Source organism: Prionailurus bengalensis, chromosome C2, assembly GCF_016509475.1.
Source record: "Prionailurus bengalensis isolate Pbe53 chromosome C2, Fcat_Pben_1.1_paternal_pri, whole genome shotgun sequence".
Classification (NCBI taxonomy): domain Eukaryota; kingdom Metazoa; phylum Chordata; class Mammalia; order Carnivora; family Felidae; genus Prionailurus; species Prionailurus bengalensis.
Genome location: NC_057350.1, coordinates 152,826,367 through 152,846,800, shown reverse-complemented (window position 1 = coordinate 152,846,800; position 20,434 = coordinate 152,826,367). Strand labels below are relative to the sequence as shown.

General features: G+C 42.6%; 1 protein-coding gene across 3 annotated transcripts in view; it reads left to right on the top strand.

Moving 5' to 3' along the window:
* The first annotated feature begins 208 nt into the window (after positions 1-208).
* The window catches only part of WDR48 (WD repeat domain 48), a 44,362-nt gene continuing 24,136 nt past the window's right edge, over positions 209-20,434 (top strand). Inside the window, exons 1-8 of one of the 3 annotated variants that reach the window (XM_043595713.1) lie at positions 217-290; positions 11,774-11,914; positions 15,795-15,873; positions 16,554-16,636; positions 16,752-16,881; positions 16,963-17,076; positions 18,834-18,922; positions 19,302-19,403. In XM_043595713.1, the coding sequence (XP_043451648.1) occupies positions 243-290; positions 11,774-11,914; positions 15,795-15,873; positions 16,554-16,636; positions 16,752-16,881; positions 16,963-17,076; positions 18,834-18,922; positions 19,302-19,403 (786 nt within the window). In that variant the 5' untranslated portion in view covers positions 217-242. Of the gene's footprint in view, positions 291-11,773; positions 11,915-15,794; positions 15,874-16,553; positions 16,637-16,751; positions 16,882-16,962; positions 17,077-18,833; positions 18,923-19,301; positions 19,404-20,434 lie in introns of all 3 variants that reach the window. The other 2 variants (XM_043595712.1, XM_043595711.1) reach the window with 2 other exon arrangements.

The window sequence follows — 20,434 nt, the reverse complement described above, 5'->3', positions numbered from 1 at the left end:
TCGAACTGCTCCTTCGGCTCAGAAAGCAGCGCTCTTTCCGCCACCACGACACCACACAACGGTTTTTTAGGTGCTTCTACCTCACCAGAGAGCCGCCGGCCACACGGACAAACAGCATCAGGTGAGCACAAGGCCAGGCCAACTTTGGCTCCACCACCTGCCCTTGGCTAAAGGGGAGGAGGCGGGACATCCGCCCGGTCCCAGACACTTCCGGAAGTGACGTAGGAGTGTCAACATGCAAGATGGCGGCCCATCACCGGCAGAACACGGCAGGGCGGAGGAAAGTGCAGGTATGGGAGCCCCGCTCCTCGACCTCCCGGACGCGGCCTGCGGCCCCGGGCCCACCTCCAACGAGCAGCTGCCTCGGGCCGCGGTCGGCCAGGGTAGCGTCTTGGGGCGAGCGGGACGGGGCGCAGCCAGCGGCGAGGGGTGGGGCCGCGGCGTTAACGGCTTGAGGAAGGGGCAGGGGGCGGCTGGCTGGGCCCGCCTGGCCCGGTCCCAGGACCCTCGGGTGCGCGGTTCGGAGCCCAGGGTTGCGGGTCTGCAGCTCTCTTGTGGGCTTGCGGGATCTGGATGGGCTCGATCCCCGCCCACCTGCCTCCCCCTTCCCTTGCTTTTCTTCAAAGCGCTCTGCCCTAGCCGCGCCTGAGCAGAGGCCTCCGGGCAATTCCCCGGCGGGCGGCCACGGAGTGGGCTTGTGCGGGGGCGTGGCGGGGCAGCGGGGCGCCCACGGTCCTGCGGGGTTTCTGCGGAGGATTCTGCTCGGAAGCCCCCTGCCTTCCCGACCCTCCCCCCCCCCCCCGGAAGCTTTGTCCCTTGTGAGGTGGAAACGACGTGGGAGTGTGCCAGTGTTAGTGGGGAAACGATCATTTTTATTAATTTTTTTCATCTTGTGCATCCTCGAGTCTTTCTTTCCTGTTTCTGTAATTTATTCTCCAAGCGTAGAGTTATCCAACCCTTCGGTGTGTGCTTTATGCCTTCGTGAATCCACTTTTATTTTGGGTACGTTTAAGAGTTATTGCTACCTATTATTTTAAACGGTGCGAGGAGTAAAAGCCCTATTACAGGTGTTTGCCTGCAGGTGGATTGTATGTAGGAGTGAAGGTTTGTGTACTTACGCATTAAACATTTCCTGAGCACTTAGTTTAGTCCCAAAGATGTGCAAAGAATTGAGACAGTATAGGAATAAGTAATATGGAACACTGCGTATGTAGATCTACAGGTTGAAATCGAGTATGTAATAGGTAAAAACAAACAAACAAACAAACAAACAAAAACCCTTATCTTCAGTAAGGTAACCCTTACTGGCTGTAGGCCATAGTCTTCTGGGCAGTTTACTTGTTTTATTGATCTCATTGATCAATGCAGTGTCCTGAGTTAGAATCTACAATTGCTTACCCTGTTAGGTGATTTTTAAGTGCACCAGTAATGGGATTATATAACCCCAGCATCCAAGCCAGGTGGGTGAGAATGACTGCTCCTGACTAAAATGCAACTCAAACTTGTCTTAATTGTATTCTAGACACTGGAGTGGTACACCGTAAGGTAGTAAATAAAGGAGAGTTAATCAGCCACCTCAGTTTCTTGTATGTAAATTTAAAAAGCAATATAAGGGTGCCTGGGTGGCTCAGTCAGTTAAGTGTCTGACTTCAGCTCAGGCCATGATCTCACAGTTCATGGATTTGAGCCCTCCATCAGGCTCTCTGCTGTTAGCACAGAGCCTGTTTTGGATTTTCGGCCCCCCACCCCCACCCCCGCTTGCTCACTCACTCTCTCTTTCTGTCTTTCTCTCAAAAATAAGCATTTAAAAAATTAAAAAGCAATATAAAAGTGCAAGATGAGGAAATGTAAATTCACCACAGTGTGTATGAAAAAATTGAATGTTTTAATAAGCTGAATATGAGCCATCACATGTTTAACGAGGGAGATAATTCCATTCTTTGCTGATCAGAGTACAAAACTACAATTTGGGGGCCAGCACTTAGTACCTTGTTCTTGATAGGTCTAGCCATCAGATCGGTGAAGTAACCTAAAACTATTTCCTATGAAAAGCATTCAGCAGAGCTAAGATTAGTCTGATGAAGAGAATCTTCCGTGAATCTTATTAGCTGCTTTCAGAATTTGTCCCCAAGAGACAGAACCAATGTGAGAAGCTACAGAGATTGATTTTATCTCAACGTGAGAGAGAACTTTTATTTATGGAAGTGTTTTTTTTTTTTTAACTAGTGCATGTTTATTGCCAAAGAACCCCACAAAACAATATAAAGGTAAAGATGATAATTGTCCTCTACTCTTCAAAGAATGCTACTTTGGACCATGTGATATATAATCCTAGACCAGTTTTGGTTTTTTTTTGTTTTTTTGTTTTTGTTTTTTTTTTTTTTACTCTGTGTGCTGTTGGCACGTTGGGCTGCATGATTCTTTATTGGGGGGGTGGGTTTATCCTATGCATTGTAAGTTGTTTTGCATTATCCTGGCTTCTGTCTACTAGATGTTACCATCTTCCCGGTTTCAACAACCAAAAATGACTAGATCCTTTCAAATGTCCCCTGGAGGGCAAAATTGCCCCTGGTTGAAGACCAGTGTTCTGGGGCGCCTGGATGGCTCAGTCGGTTGAGCGTCCGACTTCAGCTCAGGTCATGATCTCACAGTCCGTGAGTTTGAGCCCCGCGTCGGGCTCTGTGCTGACAGCTCGGAGCCCGGAGCCTGCTTCAGATTCTGTGTCTCCCTCTCTCTCTGACCCTCCCCTGCTCATGCTCTGTCTCTCTGTGTCTCAAAAATAAATAAACATTAAAAAAATTAAAAAAAAAAGAAAACCAGTGTTCTATACCTCCTTGTGCGTGTGTACCCAACTTTTGTGATTTTTTTTATTCTAAATGTCATAATATTTGTTTAGTGTCTTGCTGTTTGTCAAAATTTTAAATACACATTCCCATTGACCCAGCAATTCCTCGTCTGTTTACAAAAGTACAGGAGTGCCGGGGTGGTTCAGTCAGTTAAGTGTCTGACTTCAGCTCAGGTCATGATCTCGTGGTTTGTGAGTTTGAGCACCACATCGGGCTCTGTGCTGACAACTGTGAGCCTGGAGCCTGCTTTGGATTCTGTGTCTCCCTCTTTCTGTGCCCCTCCCTTGCTCACATTGTCTGTCTGTCTCTCTCTCTCAAAAATAAACATTAAAAATATTTTTAAAAAACAGAAGCACATATGCATATATCTTTCTCTGGTTGTGCTAGCGGGTTTATTTTTGGAATGCTGTCATTGTGAAAAAAATCTAAATGTCTATCGGTAGTCACTTGGCAGGTAACTTAGGTACAGTATGTAGTGGATTAATCTATAGTTGTTAAAAAGATAAGTTCAGTCTGTATTACTAAAAAGGAAAAGTGTCCAGAAGTAAAAAAAAAATGTCAACATTACATAGTCCCATTTCCACAAGGAAATAATGTATTTCAAAAGTCTGAAAAGCTATTAACAGTGATTATCTCTGTTTTAGATTATGTGATTATGGGTAAGGCAGGAAATGGGATATCTTTTATTTTAAAATATGCATTAACTTTTATATTTTTGAGCTTTTTAAAACATTCTTTGTTCTCATAAAATCTTTCCATTTTGGAAAACATATATATGGCTACATAAATATGTTGTGCCTCTTGGCTGTCTGTGTCTTGTACCAAGAGGCAGTAGCCCTGAGCTTCGTGATTAAATTGTAGGCCAAAAAGAACCTTGAGACTTATAATATTGATAAATAGACAGTGGAGAGGGGTCCAAGCATACTGCTTATTAATTATAGACATAATGAAGAATGAACACATGTCTTACCATTTTCAACTTCTAAAAAGCCTGAAAGTGAGTATGAGGGGCAGGGGTGGATTTGTGATTGGCAAAAACATTATCAGACTATCAAATTGGTGAATTCAGATATATGATGCAGGTTTTTTTTCCTGGTAAAGTATCAAAGCAAGTCATTTCACTCCCTGGTGGTCCCTTGGTGTTACGATTTTCCAAAACCTGAGTCTTTTGGTTGTCACGCATATGCGTGCACGCTCTCTCTCTCTACCCCCCCCCCCCTTTTCTCCATCTTCCCTTCAACAATGACCTTTTTCCTCACTTGCTTCAGAATTCTTGGGGTGAGGTTGTCACTACTATTACTGGTTTAGGAGAAACAACTATGCTGACTATGCCATAGTACTCAGTGATGGTTCAAACATATAAATACTTGGCCTTCCATTAACAGGAGGACTCTTTTCCTTGGAAATGACCCCAAATCCAAGTTAATCCGGCTCCCATAATAAAAGATATGTATTGGCTCATGTAAATGAAAACTCAAGAGGTAGTTCTAGTTTCATGCAAATCTTGAACCAGCAGGCTCACTGTGACTCTCTAACCTAAGAAACTTTACCATCTGGCTGCTTAGGAGTTCTCTTCGATTCCCAAACTCCCAGCTTTGGCCTTTCCACTTGGCCGTCCCATCCCAAGCCTCATGTCCTTTCACACGGTATCCAAGATTACAGAGTCTTAAGTAGCTCCTGTACATTTTCTTCTAGGATTTGCTTGCCTGAAGGAAAATATTAGGAGCAGAAATGGGGAATGGAGAGGCCACCAACCACGTTCTCTTCTGTCAGTACTTACCTTCTTTCTCTGCTAAATATTTAGTTATTCCAGACCTATTCAAAGGTAGTGTGGGTCCTTACTTCTGAGTCTGAGTCCCAGTTTTGGGTTGGTTGTTTAATCTTTGAGACTTTTTAAAAGAAGTACAGTGAATCCAAATCCTGGCTTCTCAAGGAAAGACCCTTACAAATTAGCCAGATGTCCAAGATGAGTTACTTTTTATACAGGATGGATAGTAAAAAAAAAAAAAAAAAATTGTACCACTGTGGCATCCATTGGAACAGAGGTCAATAAACTTTTTCTCTAAGGGATCAGATGGTAAGTATTTTAGGCTTTTCAGGCCACATTACTGTGTCATAGCCACTCAACTCAGCCATCGTATATGTGGCTGTGAAAGCAGCCACAGGATTGAACAGGGAAAACAGATGTGAGAATTACTGAAACTTGGCCAGTTTTTCTTGGCCAAATTTGACCTGATTTAACCTGGATAGCTGGAAGTATCCTTCCACAAAAGAGCTGTGTGATTCCACTTACGGATTGTTTTAGAACAGACAAAACTAATCTATGGTGAAAAAAGGTGAGCTCTAGATTGCCTAGAAATGGCATGTAGAGGTTGGGAAGCAGAGGAGGGAGCTTCCTAGGGTGGTAATGATGTTCTGTATGTCTTCGTAGGGGTTTGTATTATACAGATACATGCGTTTGTCAGAAGTATCTGTGTACCCTTAAGATTTCTACATTTCGTTGTATGTAAATTCTACCTTAAAAAAGGAACCACTAAAAAAAAGCCATAAATAAATAATGGAGTCTAGACAGTGATATACACGTTGAAGTACTCAGGGGGAAGTGATGTTGATGATGTGCAACTTATTTTGAAACGCATTGAAAATAGCAGATCATATGGTTGGATGGGTATGAGATAAAGCAAACATAAACAGTGTTCATTGTAGAACAGATGTGGGTATACAGACACTGGCTGTGTAATTCTTTCGATTTTTATATGTGTTTGAAATTTCCGTAAGATAATGTGGGGGAAAATAAGTTTCAGATGTAAAAAATGGTTAGTGGTGAGCAGCGGAGGGGGAAGTGAAATTTTAGTGGTGGTGGCCAGAGAAGGCCTTGCTGAGAGGCTGCCTTTTGAGTAAGGAGCTGAAGGAAATGAGATTGCCATCTGGGAGAGCATTCCAGTGAGAACATCAAATGCAGAAGTCCCGAGTGGGAATGTGCCTGGCCTGCTTGTGGAGTGCTCGAGATGCCTTTGTGGCTGGCATGGAATGAGTGAGGGAAGAGGAGCAGGCGATGAGATCAGAGAGGTCGTTGCAGGCCAGATCTTTTAGGAGCGCTGCGGGTCGTAGGGAGGGCTTTGGCTTTTACACTGAGCGAGCTGGGAAGCCCTGGCGAATTTGGAGTAGAGGAATATACATGATATATCTGTGTTTTAACAGGACCAGCCTGGCGGCTATACTTAGAGCAGGGGCAGAGCAGGGGGACCAAGAGCTGTTCAAGAAACCCGGGTGGGGGTGGGTAGGGACTGGGTGGCTCAGTCGGTTAAACTTGAACGTCCAGCTCTTGATTTGGGCTCCAGTTGTGGTCTCACGGGTTCGCTGGGTCGAGCCCCGCATCGGGAAGGGGGGAGCACTGGCACACAGCGCAGAGCCTGCTTGGGATTCTCTCTCCCTCAGAATGAATAAATGAACAGGAAAACAAAAAGAAATCCAGATGCTATGTGATAGTGGCTCCACACGGGGTGGTGAGAAGTAGTTAAATTTTGCAAGACTAGACTTGCTGACAGGATGTGAGATGAGACAAATTGAATTAACCATGGCACCAAGGTTTTTGGCCCGAGTGACTGGAAGAATGGAGTTGCCGTTAACGCCTCTCAGTGAGGAAGACTGGGAAAAACTAGTTTGGAGAGGACTGTTAGGAGCGTGGTTTGGGCAATGGCAAGATTAAGATGCCTGTTAGACATCCAGCTGGAGGTGAGTCAATGCACACTGTGGGGGGGGGGGGTGCAGGGTAATAGCTCAGAGTGCCTCCATTGTGAGCCTGAAATGCCGGCAAGTACCCCTTCTTTTCTTAAAAAGATTGTGAATTTTGTACTTATTACATGATACATCTATATTTGTTTTCATATAAAAAATTGTTACTGTGATAGGCAGAATCCCCCCTCCCCCAGCAAATGCCCATGCCCTAATCCCTGGAATTTGTGAATATGTTATGTTGCATGATAAAAAGGACTTTGCAGATGTAATTAAGGTTACAGACCTTAAAGGGGGGATTATCCTGGATTATCCCAGCAGGCCCAATTTAATTATATGATCCCTTAAAAACAGAATGTTCTCCCACTGGACGCAGAAGTCAGATTTGAGGCACGAGAGAGTCCCTCTTTTGCAGGAGAGGGCACGTAGAAAGTTTGAGAAGGATTGCAGGCAGCCTCTAGGAGCAAGGATGGACCCCTGGCTGACCGCCAGCAAGGAAACGGCCTGCAGGCCTGCAACTTGAATTAGCTTAGAAGCCAACTGTCCTAGAGCCTCGGAGAAGGAACGGACCAATCAAATTTTGACCAATCAGTTTAGACCTTGTGAGAGACCCTAAGCGGAGGACCTACCCAAGCTCACCCTGGACTTCTGACCTTCAGAACTGTGAAATAATAAATGGGAATTGTTTGAAACCACTAAATGTGTAGTAATGTATATCTCAGCGATAGAAAACTAATCTGATTATCTTGAAATAAAATAATCAAGGATAGTGTTTCCTCTGCCCTCTGGCACATTACCAAATACTCTAGGGGTATTACCACATGAACTTTAGTGGATCGTCCCCACTCTGATTTCTTTGTTTTGGGTCCCACGTAATTGCTAGACAAGTTAATCAAACAGTGCTTACTTATTGAGCCAGCTACAAATACTTACAGGGTAGTCTGGCTGGGTACTTCCTGCTAGGGCACTGCCCTAGTCTTCTTCCTGTCAGTCCCTTTACATGTCTCTTCCAAAATGCGTAGTTCCTACCGAAGGTCTGTCTTCCCATTCCTTGCAGAATTCTTACAGTGCCCTCTGCTCCTTGCCTTGCCCCCCCCCTTTTTTTTTTTTTAAGATATGAGTCTTCCTCTTCTCTGCCTTTGCGTGTACTCTTGACTCTGTCTAAATGAGTTTTTCCAGGACGTTGTTCACTCATTCATTGCTTCTGTCTCCAGTACCTTCTGCTTTTCTCTTTCTTTTACTTCCATCTCATCTGCCTACACAGCTTGCCTGTATCCTGCAGGGGGAGGGCAGCCAATGTCACTTAACTTGCTGTGACTTATATTCTCTAGCCCCAGCCCCCACTAGAACGAAAGCTCCAAGCGGACTTCTGTGCTTGCTCACAAGATCCTCAGCATTTAGAATCGAGCCTGGCCACCGGTGGATGCTTCATCCGTGTTTGTTAAAAGACCTGAATCCTGTTTTCCTGATCTCTACAGCCAATATTTTTTTTCTTTAACAACAAGGTTTTACTGTAATAGGTCTTGGAGCATTTCAGTGTGTATAGTTCATGTTGATTCTTTAATGACCACCTAGGACGGATGTGCCATAATTTACCAAGTCATTTCCTTTTCGAAGATACCACCTCTGTTTTGTCCATCATACTGAAATTTACTAAAAAAAATAATAGCAGTTAAAAAATAGTAAAGGAGGTATTACAAAAGGAAACAAAAGGGCAAAGATCGATGATATAGAATAAAAGATGAAGGATCAGTTTGAAAGTTCCAACATCTGCGGAGCCTGGGTGGCTCGGTAGGTTAAGCGTCCAACTTCAGTTCAGGGCATGATCTCGCAGTTTGTGGGTTCGAGCCCCGCGTCGGGCTCTGTGCCGACAGCTCAGAGCCTGGAGCCTGCTTCGGATTCTGTGTCTCTGTCTCTGCCCCTCCTCCACTCCTGTGCTTGCGCGCTCTCTCTCTCTCTCTCTCTCTCTCTCTCAAAAACAGACATTGTTTAAAAATTAAAAAAAAGAAAGTTCCAACATCTGATTGATGGGAATTTAAGAAGGAGCAAAGGAAGCAAAGATCATTATTAATGATTTGATACAAGAAAGTTTCTCAGAGCTGAAGTGCCACAAGTTTCTAGATTGAAAGGGCTTTCTCGGGGCGCCTGGGTGGCGCAGTCGGTTGAGCGTCCGACTTCAGCCAGGTCACGATCTCGCGGTCCGTGAGTTCGAGCCCCGCGTCGGGCTCTGGGCTGATGGCTCAGAGCCTGGAGCCTGCTTCCGATTCTGTCTCCTTCTCTCTCTGCCCCTCCCCCGTTCATGCTCTGTCTCTCTCTGTTCCAAAAATAAATAAACTTTGAAAGGGCTTTCTCAAAGCATAGGAAACTTAATGATAAAAGGAAAAAAAGGGAAATATAGAGTGTGGTAAGAACCACAGGAGAAATAAGTAGGGTAAGTGACAAAGGAGATCAGGGGATGCCTTTCGGAAGAGGTGACCTTTCTGCTAAGACACGAAGGGCCAGGGTGAGCCAGACAAGATAAAAGCAGATAAAAGCCAGGGGGAGGGTATTCCTGTGGGTGTTGTAGACTCAGGGGATCTTCTTGGCACAGTCAACAGTAAAAGAGTTTGTTGTATCGGAGGAACAGAAAGGAGTTTGGGGTGACTCTCATGAAACACGCTGGGGGGAGTTAGTTAGAGGTGAGTGTGAAGGCACAGGATAGATCCAAAGCACGTGAGGAATTTGGACTTTCAGTGCAGTGAAAAATCTTCGGAAGGCTTCAACAGAGAAGTGCCATGATTTTATTTTAAAATGTCTCTTATGAGTCACGACTATATATATTTCTTGCCCTTGGGCTCTGATAGATATCCTTGTATCTCTATGTTAAATTCTCTCTCTCTCTCTCTCTCTTTCTTTTTTTTTCAATTTAAGCTCATTTGCAAATTTCTATTACAATTACTTGTACCCAAAAGACTAGGCCAAAAACAACAGTCTTGTTGTCTTTGTGCATACAACCCTGGCCTGTTTTGTGACTTTATTTATGCGTCTGCTGGCCATTTTCTTTTCTTTTTTAAAAATTTCCCCTTTGTGATCTTTGTTCCTCTTTCTGTTAAGGAGTTTGACTTTTTCTTACTGTTTTGTAAGGATGCTTAGTATGTTCTCAAGAGTGAACTTTTGTCTTTCATATCTGTTTCGTTATTCTCCCAGTTAGATGTTTGCCTTTTAACCTTACTCATATTATTTTTTGACATTCAGGTTTTTTTTTTCCTAAATAACAGCTGTATTGAGATAAAATTGACAAGTTCACCCTGCTAAAGTATACAATTTAGTGCTTTTTAGTAAACTCCCAACATTGTGCATTGATCACCTAGTTCAGAACATTTTATCACCCCGGAAAGAAACATCATACCTGTTAGTAGTCACCCCCATTTTCCTCTCCTCTAAGCCCCTGGCAACCCTCATCTGCTTTCTTTCTCTGTAGATTGATTTACCTGTCTGGATGTTTCATATAAATAGAATAAAATAGGTGGCCTTTTGTAACTGGTCTCTTTAACTTAGCCTAATAATGTTTTTAAGATTCTGGCTGTGTCATAAGCTATGTCAATACTTCCCTGCTTTTTATGGCTGAATAATATTCCGTTGCACAGATATACCACATTTTGTCTATCCATCCGTCAGTTGGTGGACATTTGAGTTGTTTCCACTTTTTGGCTGTTGTGAATAATGCTGTTGCGAACAGTTGTGTACATGCGCAAGGTATAGACGTGTTTGGTCATAGCCGCGTTGGCCTTTTTCTTTGAAAAGATTACCCTGTTGCTTTTTATGTTAGCAGAACCTTCTCTGTCTAGAGATTATAAATATTTGCCTGTCTTTTTAAAAAGTATTTTTATGATTAAATTGTTAAATTTCAATCTTTAGTTCATATAAAAATTCATTTTGGTTTCAGATTTGGAGAAAGGATATAATTATTCCCGGTGGAATCATTAGATGCTCCTAGATAATTTATGAAATGACTTATCATGCCCTCATTCATTTGACATACTATGTTTATATCAAAAATTAAAAATTTATAACAGGAAAATATGTTTCCAAATGTTGTTTCATTCTAGTGATCCTTTTTTCTATATTCCTGTGGTGGTACTCCATTGTAATTCTAGTAGCTTTACAATAATACCTCTTAAGATCTCTAAAGAATATCTTTTCATTCTTAAAAATGACTGGGTATTCCCTCAGAGACAGTATACTATATGTACTTTGTCTTCTAGGAAGAAATCTGGCAGGATTCTGACCAAAGTTGGGCCAAATTCACAAATTTAGGCAAGAATTATTAATCTTGAATCTTCCCGTACGGCATGTCTCCTTTATTCAAGTCGTTCTTTTACATACCTTGTCCTGCCGATTATGTGTCTCCCTCGCAAAATATATTTCTGGGTATTCATTCTTGTTCCTATTGTAAGTACCTCCCCCCCAATTTTGTCTTCACTGGTTATTTCATTAGATTAGAAACAGTTCGCTTTTGGCTGCCTTTTTCTTAGTTGTAATTGCTTTTGGTTGATTCTCCTGGGTTTTCACAGTGATCAGACAGGTTACCGACGGCGGCGAAGTAAGGCCAGGTACTCTGAAGGAAGGGGTTAGTGTATTACAGGAACACAAAACCTCACTTTGTTTGGCAGGTCAGACGAGGCCTTTTGAGGAAGCGTCATCTAAACACGTGTAAAGACTGCGGCAGAGTAGGAAGGAGAGCTTCCACACAGAGGGGCCGGGGCACCGATGGTCTGGAGGCACGGTGTGTAAGAACCGCGAGCAGAGTGTGCAAAGATGGGTGGCAGGAGAGATGAACAAGGCACTGGAGACCAGTAGAGGAGTTCGGGTCAAATGACGGGTCTAGGAGGGTGAGCAACTGAAGAGGTTTTTGAGCAGCGGTGAGACACGTTCCAGTTTACAACTGCTTTGTAGAAAGTGGATTCGAGAGACAACACTGGGGAAGAGTCTGGTTAGGAAGTTGCGGGAAGTTAGCTTCATTCGTGCTCATCCTGGACTCGGCTGTTATTGGTGTCATTCTTCTCCACTCCTCAGCATCTCAGCGGGTTGAAAAATAAGTTTTATATTGGGAAACAAGGGATTTTGAATTTCAGATTGGCCACTAGTAGGCTACATATTGTTATCGCATGTCTTACAACTTTATAAAAAGCAAATTTGGACGTATTTCTCAGGTTTCCTATGTTATTCGAGATGAAGTAGAGAAGTACAATCGAAATGGAGTCAACGCCCTGCAGCTGGATCCAGCACTGAACAGACTTTTCACGGCCGGTCGAGACTCCATCATAAGAATATGGAGTGTCAATCAGCACAAGGTAAGGCAGGGATTGAGTTTCACATTTCACATTTACTCAGTAAATTGTAGTCTGTCCAAGTGGCACCTTCCACAGTTTCAGACTTAATCTCTGAGCAGTGAGGTATTTGGTACACCGCAACCAGAATTCTGTAAGCCTCTGAGAAAACACCCGTAGGAGAGTATTCAAAAGCGTTTTAGCTAAGGTAGGGACTCCATAAACTAGGTGTGTGAGAAGAGCTCTCTCCTACAAAAGAACAGAGAGATTTGTCTGGTAGGAGGATTACTCTCAACAATTTATTTTTCTGTTTTAAGTATGTTTCCCAAAAGCTTCTTGGCAACCCTTGTCAGTGCTTTAAAAGAAAAAAAAAAGGTCGAATATGCTTTTACATTTATAATTAATCTTGAACAAACATTTGGTTTCTTTATTTAAAAGTGAGTAGGGTACCCAAAAAAAAAAATCAATAGGCCTCATTCGTTAATAGAAAGTTGATATAAAAGTATAAAGACAACATGTTCCACTTCTTCGGGAGATTGAAGGTCTGTTTTCTTAAACAGGGAACAGGACTTAAATCTATGTAAAGACAAATCCCCAGTCAGATGGAAAGGAACTGTTCCTGTATTTTGTTTGAATGCATGTATTGTCAATGACATAGAAAGGAAGATTCAGGAAAGGAGAAGGAGCATTTAGAGCCCCTAGCCATGTACCAGACAGTCTTAGCACTTTCCTATCCAGTGTGGTTTTAACTCTCACATCAACCTTCAGGGCAGCTGTTATGATTCATTTTCATCGCTGGGAAGATAGGCTCAGAGAAGCCCATGCTTAAATAGCTAGTAGGTGACAGAGAATTAGAGCACAGTTTAACTTCAGAACCCTGGTGCTTGACCTTGTGGTTTTAAAAGTCCGTGTCTCTCTAGCAAGCTTTGCAAGTCTGATGTGCAGTCTGAAAAAGAGCCACTGCTTTGCACGGTTGCTGGATAATGTTTCTTTAAGTGGACTTTGGTCCTGTGGGTTTTGAATTTCGTGACCAACGGAAACAGTGGTGGCCCGGTGTCAGAAACATAGAAACTAAGAAAATAGGACTTTGAAATGCTTTTTGGAGCTCACATTTGAATTGGAAAGTCACCATTCTGGGAACTTACAGTATTTCAGGCAAATTACGGAAAACACTCACAAGAGTTTAAGCCTGGAAGAATAAATATTGTTAAAATGTCAATACTACCCAAAGCTATCTACACGTTCAATGCAATCCCAATCAAAATTGCACCAGCATTCTTCTCGAAGCTAGAACAAGCAATCCTAAAATTTGTATGGAACCACAAAAGACCCCGAATAGCCAAAGTAATTTTGAAGAAGAAGACCAAAGCAGGAGGCATCACAATCCCAGACTTTAGCCTCTACTACAAAGCTGTAATCATCAAGACAGCATGGTATTGGCACGAAAACAGACACATAGACCAATGGAATAGAATAGAAACCCCAGAACTAGACCCACAAACGTCTGGCCAACTAATCTTTGACAAAGCAAGAAAGAATATCCAGTGGAAAAAAGACAGTCTCTTTAACAAATGGTGCTGGGAGAACTGGACAGCAACATGCAGAAGGATGAAACTAGACCACTTTCTTACAACACAAAATAAACTCAAAATGGATAAAGGACCACTTTCTTACATCACAAAAATAAACTCAAAATGGATAAAGGACTTGAATGTGAGACAGGAAACCATCAAAATCCTAGAGGAGAAAGCAGGAAAAAACCTCTCTGACCTCAGCCGCAGCAATTTCTTACTTGACACATCCCCAAAGGCAAGGGAATTAAAAGCAAAAATGAACTATTGGGACCTCATGAAGATAAAAAGCTTCTGCACTGCCAAGGAAACAATCAACAAAACTAAAAGGCAACCAACGGATTGGGAAAAGATATTTGCAAATGACATATAGGACAAAGGGCTAGTATCCAAAAATCTATAAAGAGCTCACCAAACTCCACACCTGAAAAACAAATAATCCAGTGAAGAAATGGGCAGAAAACATGAATAGACACTTCTCTAAAGAAGACATCCAGATGGCCAACAGGCACATGAAAAGATGCTCAACGTCGCTCCTCATCAGGGAAATATAAATCAGAACCACACTCAGATACCGCCTCACGCCAGAGAGGCTAAAATGAACAAATCAGGAGACTATAGATGCTGGCGAGGATGTGGAGAAACCAGAACCCTCTTGCATCATTAGTGGGAATGCAAACTGGTGCAGCTGCTCTGGAAAACAGTGTGGAGGTTCCTCAAAAAATTAAAAATAGATCTACCCTATGACCCAGCAATAGCACTGCTAGGAATTTACACAAGAGATACAGGAGTGCTGAGGCATGGGGGCACTTGTACCCCAATGTTTATAGCAGCACTTTCAACAATAGCCAAATGATGGAAAGAGCCTAAATGTCCATCAACTGACGAATGGATAAAGAAGATGTGGTTTATATACACAATGGAATACTACTTGGCAATGAGAAAGAATGAAATATGGCCTTTTGTAGCAACGTGGATGGAACTGGAGAGTGTTATGCTAAGCGAATTAAGTCAGAGAGAGAAAGACAGATACCATATCTTTTCACTCTTATGTGGATCCTGAGAAACTTAACAGAAGACCATGGGGGGAGGGGAAGGAAAAAAGAGAGGCGGGGAGCCAAAACATAAGAGACTCTTAAAAACTGAGAACTGAGGGGGGCGCCTGGGTGGCGCAGTCGGTTAAGCGTCCGACTTCAGCCAGGTCACGATCTCGCGGTCTGTGAGTTCGAGCCCCGCATCGGGCTCTGGGCTGATGGCTCAGAGCCTGGAGCCTGTTTCCAATTCTGTGTCTCCCTCTCTCTCTGCCCCTCCCCCATTCATGCTCTGTCTCTCTCTGTCCCAAAAAAATAAATAAAAAACGTTGAAAAAAAAATTTTTTTTAAAAAACTGAGAACTGAGGGTTGATGGGGGGTGGGAGGGAGGGGAGGGGAGGGGAGGGGAGGGGAGGGGAGGGTGGGTGATGGGTACTGAGGAGGGCACCTGTTGGGATGAGCCCTGGGTGTTGTATGGAAGCCAATTTGACAATAAATTTCATATTTAAAAAAAAAAAAAAGTTTAAGCCTGAAAGAATCTAGGAAACCTACCCATCCTGCCCTTAGACATCTTTTTTCCGGTCTTCATTTTACCACGAGACTGAGTAGCATCGCTTGTCAGATAGACTTGTAGAGAACTGTTCTCTTCCCCCTTGAAGTGTTGGGTGTAGCATGTAATGAAATACTGTTCTTTAACTCCCGGTAATTAAGCCAAGAGAGAGGAGTGGAAGAATCTCAAGTTACTGAATTGATACGGTAGCATGGGGAGTACTCTTATAGCCTTCTGAAGGACTGTAGATACCATGAGGAAGACATTAATTCAGAAAGTCAAAATAGCAGTAGGATGTTAGGCTGGGCTCCTCTCCGCTTTCATCAGCCTCATTTTCATATCTGTGTCTGTGGTGAGCCTTCACCACCACTGATTCAGACGCCGCCAGCCTGCAGATCTGCTCACATCCTGTCCTAGGAAACCCCTGCCTGCAGCGCCCTGTGTCACGTGCGGTGCCTAGGTCAGATGTTGTTGCCTTCACTCACTCGAGGCGTAAAAAGTAAGCATTTGCCCTAGGAACCCAGGCTTTCGTCAGTAATAAAACTCCTGAAACAAAACTTCTATTCACATCTGTAATACAGAAGCATCAACTGTTTGATAAAATTGTACTCCGAATTCAGTTGTCAATTTTACGACCCGAGAGTAACGGGTCACATTAATTGAAGAATGCAAACATATCTATAATTTATAATATATATTTTGTCCTCTAATGTAAACTAGTGACATTCTCACAATTTTTCTTTTTATTTTAGCAAGATCCATATATAGCATCTATGGAACACCATACCGATTGGGTAAACGACATTGTGCTTTGTTGTAATGGGAAAACATGTAAGTACTTCTTTAGATTATTGGGTTTCTGGGAGTTTTTCACTCAACTTGGTATGTTTTTTTATTTTTCATGTGCCTTTTTAATTGAAGTCTGACATACATGCAGAAAAGCACACACCTTGAGAATACAGCTCAGTGAAATTTCCTAAGGTGAATACCCGTGTCTAGGTACAGATTCCCAAAATCCCCCTTGGACCACCCTTTCAGCCACTCCCTCATGCCCCAAGATAACTGCTCTCCTGTCTGCTAAACACTATAAATTAGTCTTGCCTACATTCAAGCTATATATATGTAAACAGATTCATACAATATGTAGTCTTCTGTTAGCCTTATTAATGTCTCTTTTTGTTCTTATTATGGTAAGATCCATTTCTTAGTTTTGCAGTCTGTGTTAGAAAAATTTTTTTCAATCAAATTAGTTGTGTCTTCAACTGGAACATTAAAAAGCTTTGCCCTGCATATTTAAAAACATGTTTCAAAAATAGGTTCTAGGAAGAGCTTTTAGACGTGTGTGTGTGTGAACATTAACAGATACTGGAATTAATGTTACAAATACCGTAAATATTCAAGTATATGCGTGTGTCTATGAATGTCAGTTTGAAAGCATGTTACGTTGTTATGAGTCCTTAAAATGACGGAAAGTCTTACTAAGGGGTTCGTTTATTCTTTGCCTCTTCTAGTAATATCTGCGTCTTCTGACACAACAGTGAAAGTGTGGAATGCACACAAGGGATTTTGCATGTCAACACTAAGGACACATAAGGTAAAACGGCAAACATAATTTTCAGCGTCTTTAGTGTAACGTTGAGATCTCAGTACTTTCTGTGACTCCTGTTCTTACCGATCTAGTAGATCATCGTGTGTGTGTTCTGTTACAGGATTATGTAAAGGCCTTAGCCTATGCCAAGGATAAAGAACTGGTAGCTTCAGCTGGGTTGGACAGACAGATATTCCTTTGGGATGTGAATACTTTAACAGCATTGACTGCCTCAAACAACACTGTCACAAGTAAGGTGTTTGAAAAAAATTTCTTTGGAAGTGATTCAAGTTGACATACATAAAGAATGGTTGATGAAACATCTTGGATAGGTTTGCATCGAGACAGTGGTTCATATTTTGAGAGTGCTTCTACCTACAGCGTTCTAGCCCCCAAGAGTATGATTGAACAACAAGGAGCTAGTTCCTCACTGCAGTCTAAAAATGGTAACTTCTCCAGGTGTAACCTGGCTATTTTTGTACATGTGCATGTCTTAGCTCCCTAGCTAAAGTGTAAGTTCCTGCAGGGCAAAAGAGTCTGTCTTATTACCACTTTGTACCTCCCGTAGCATTGCCTGGTCCAGGGTCACAATCTCAGCAGACACTGTTGATGGAGGTGGTGATTACTTGACAACGCAGGCAGTTTCTGACTCTTAAAAGTGTTACTATGAGCCCTTGAGTTAATGGCCAACATGGAAAATACACGAAGAAAGAAAAGGCTCCCTGCACTGATTTTGCAGGACCCTTTCAGAGCCACCCTAAAGAATCCAGCCAATTTCAGAAGAGATCAGGAGAGGCTAGGGTGCCTCCAGAGGCAATTCAGAAACATTCACAACACGTTAATTGCACAGATGCCTCATCAGCTAAGAGATCGGAGATTACCAGGTCAGACCCACAGGAGTCTAAATTTGACACTGAGCCTCACACTTGAGCCAGCCCACTAGTGTCCTCTAGGCCAGGTGTCAGAGGGCTTTTAGGAGCACATTTGTGGCTAAGGCTGGCCTGGCAGGTCTGTGTTCAGGACATAGGCCTGAACTGTCTAGATCTCTACATACAGGTCCAGCTTTTCATGACTGTGGAATACTCACATTGACATAGCTAAAACAGGCCTAATATAATCTAGGATGTGCCAGGAAGGGCAGGTTGGGAGACTGATGTTTATAATTTCTTGAATATTGTTCCCACCCTTTTCCCTAGGAAGTATGCAGAGCTCTAAACACTACTCGCCCCTTGATCTCCTTGATTTTTCACCAGGGCATTACTGTAGTGATCCAGCAGCTGATCTCTGCTGGGGGCTGTCATGACACATTATTTAGCTCTCTAGATGTAGGGCCTGCCCCAAAGAAACACTAACAAGAGGGAACAAAGCAGAAGAAGGCAGGATTGTCCCCAGGTCAGACACCGGGCTTAGGGTTACAGATTCTGCAACAGATACATCTTGCTTAGAATCGTTTAGCGAGGATATCACACAAGCTGATTTATGATTATAGAAGTACTAATAGCTAACAGTTTTTGAGCACTTACTACATAACCTGTTACTTTTCTAAATACGTATATTAACTCCTTTACTCGTAACTTCTCAGCGTTTTTGCTTATATTTATTCTTTATTGAAAATTAGGATGATACTGTATAGACAGTTTATATGTAGCTTCCTTCAATTCAGTGAAACCGAGTTCTGAATTGTAGAGCATGAACATGATTCTCACTAAACATTGCCTAATATCCTTCCAAGAGTTGTACCAAACAAGTTGTACTTATCCGACAAGTAATGTATGAGAGTACCATTGTACTGTTTTTTGAGAATTAATTATTGCCTCATTGAAAATCTGATTTGATAGGTGAAAATAATATTTTTTGTTTTGGTTTGTGTGTCCTTGAAAACGGTGAGTTTGGATATGTTGTTCATATTTATTGGCACGAGTATATCTTTGAAAATACATTACTTATGTGGATAGTTTTTAAATGGCAGTGCAGTTCAATTTAGCAAATATTTATTGAGCACTTTTGTGTCTCAAATCTAGACAAGATGTAAATTTTGAAAACAGTATTGTTGTTTAGAATGATCTCCCTCATAGCAAGACTTCTTTTCCTTAGAACACTCACAAAGATTTTCTAAGCCAAATAATTAAACTTAAATTTTTGCTGGCTAACTGCTGAACAGATGATGATTTTGTTAACATTTAGCTTTGTTTATCCTTAATAGCCTCTTCTTTAAGCGGGAACAAAGATTCCATTTATAGCCTGGCAATGAATCAACTGGGAACAATCATTGTATCAGGGTCCACTGAGAAGGTAAGGGGGAGCTAACGGGTATATTTTAACACCGGAAAACAGAGACACCAAAATAATTCGATCCGTATAATTACTAAATACACAGACAGAGATTTTGTTAAGGGAAAGGTTTTATTTGAACAAATAAGACTATAACTATATAATTACTGTCGTTTGTGGTGACGGGGGTGGGCTGAATGGGTGGGGGAGGCCTATTCACGTTTTGACATCAGAAGGGGTTCCTCCTACTTGAAAAGATCGGGAGCCTCAGTCGGTGCCCATTGGCAAAACAGTATTTCCTTCACGGTGTAATGGTTGTCATTTGACCTCTCGGTCATTTATTATTGAAATTTGTTCAGGTGTGTGTCCAGTTGATGTAACATTTTGTTAAAATACGCAGGTTTTAAGGGTGTGGGATCCAAGAACATGTGCGAAACTAATGAAGCTGAAAGGGCACACAGACAATGTCAAAGCACTGCTGTTGAACAGGGATGGTACACAGGTACGTACGTGCACGTGGATGTTTACCTAGTGACCTTGTCTCAAATTTCATGCACCAGAAACTTCTGAAGAGTGGTCTACTTTCCAATCCTTAAAATACCCCAGTTGCACCTAATAGTAATCCACATTTTGAAATTAATTCTGTTTGCCTCACTTAAATAGAGACCAAACAAGAGGTTCCCTCAGAATAACTCTAATGCCAATGACTAGATGCAGTTACGATGGGTATAGGATAAAATAATTTATTTTTTATTTATTTTTTAATGTTTATTTTTGCGAGAGAGACACAGAGTGTGAGCGGGCGAGGGGTAGAGAGAGAGGGAGACACAGAATCCGAAGCAGGCTCCAGGCGCCGAGCTGTCAGCACAGAGCCCGATGCGGGGCCCGAACCCACGAACCAGGAGATCATGACCCGAGCCCAAGTCGGACACTTAACCAACTGAGCCACCCAGGCGCCCTTAGGACAAGATAATTTAAAATGTTACTTTGTGTAAAGCAGAAGGAAGTTTTGGCATTGAATGCTTTCTGCTAGTGCAAATTTCCTAACAGTGGGTCTGACTTTGGGCCAAATCCTGTCATTTGACTCTGTAGATACAGTCTGTAAGTTTAGACATCTGACATAATACTTACAAACATTTTGGTAACGTTTGAACACGTCCTGGTACCCTAGTGCTTTGTTGGGCACATAATTTGTGGATTATAAATCACAATTCAGTTCGTTCTGTAGCAGCGGGAAAATGATCTTCCATCAACGTAGGTAATAAAAACAAAAACCGAGCACCATTTGCGGTTCGGGCCTACTTCTGCCCCGTGCCCCCGTCTCCCCAGCCGTGTTTGCTCACGGGCCAGGGAGGAGCCCGGAGCTAGCTGGAATTGATTGCGAGTGGGTTAGGAAATGCAGAGTGGGGAGGTGGCCCAGTGAGAAGCGCCATCGGTCTGTCACTCCTGTGGGAATTTCGTCGTGCAAGTTGCCTCCCATGTGAATTAGAGGAGACTTTGTCTCCGGGGGTGAGAGGAAATCGTCCTTCAGAA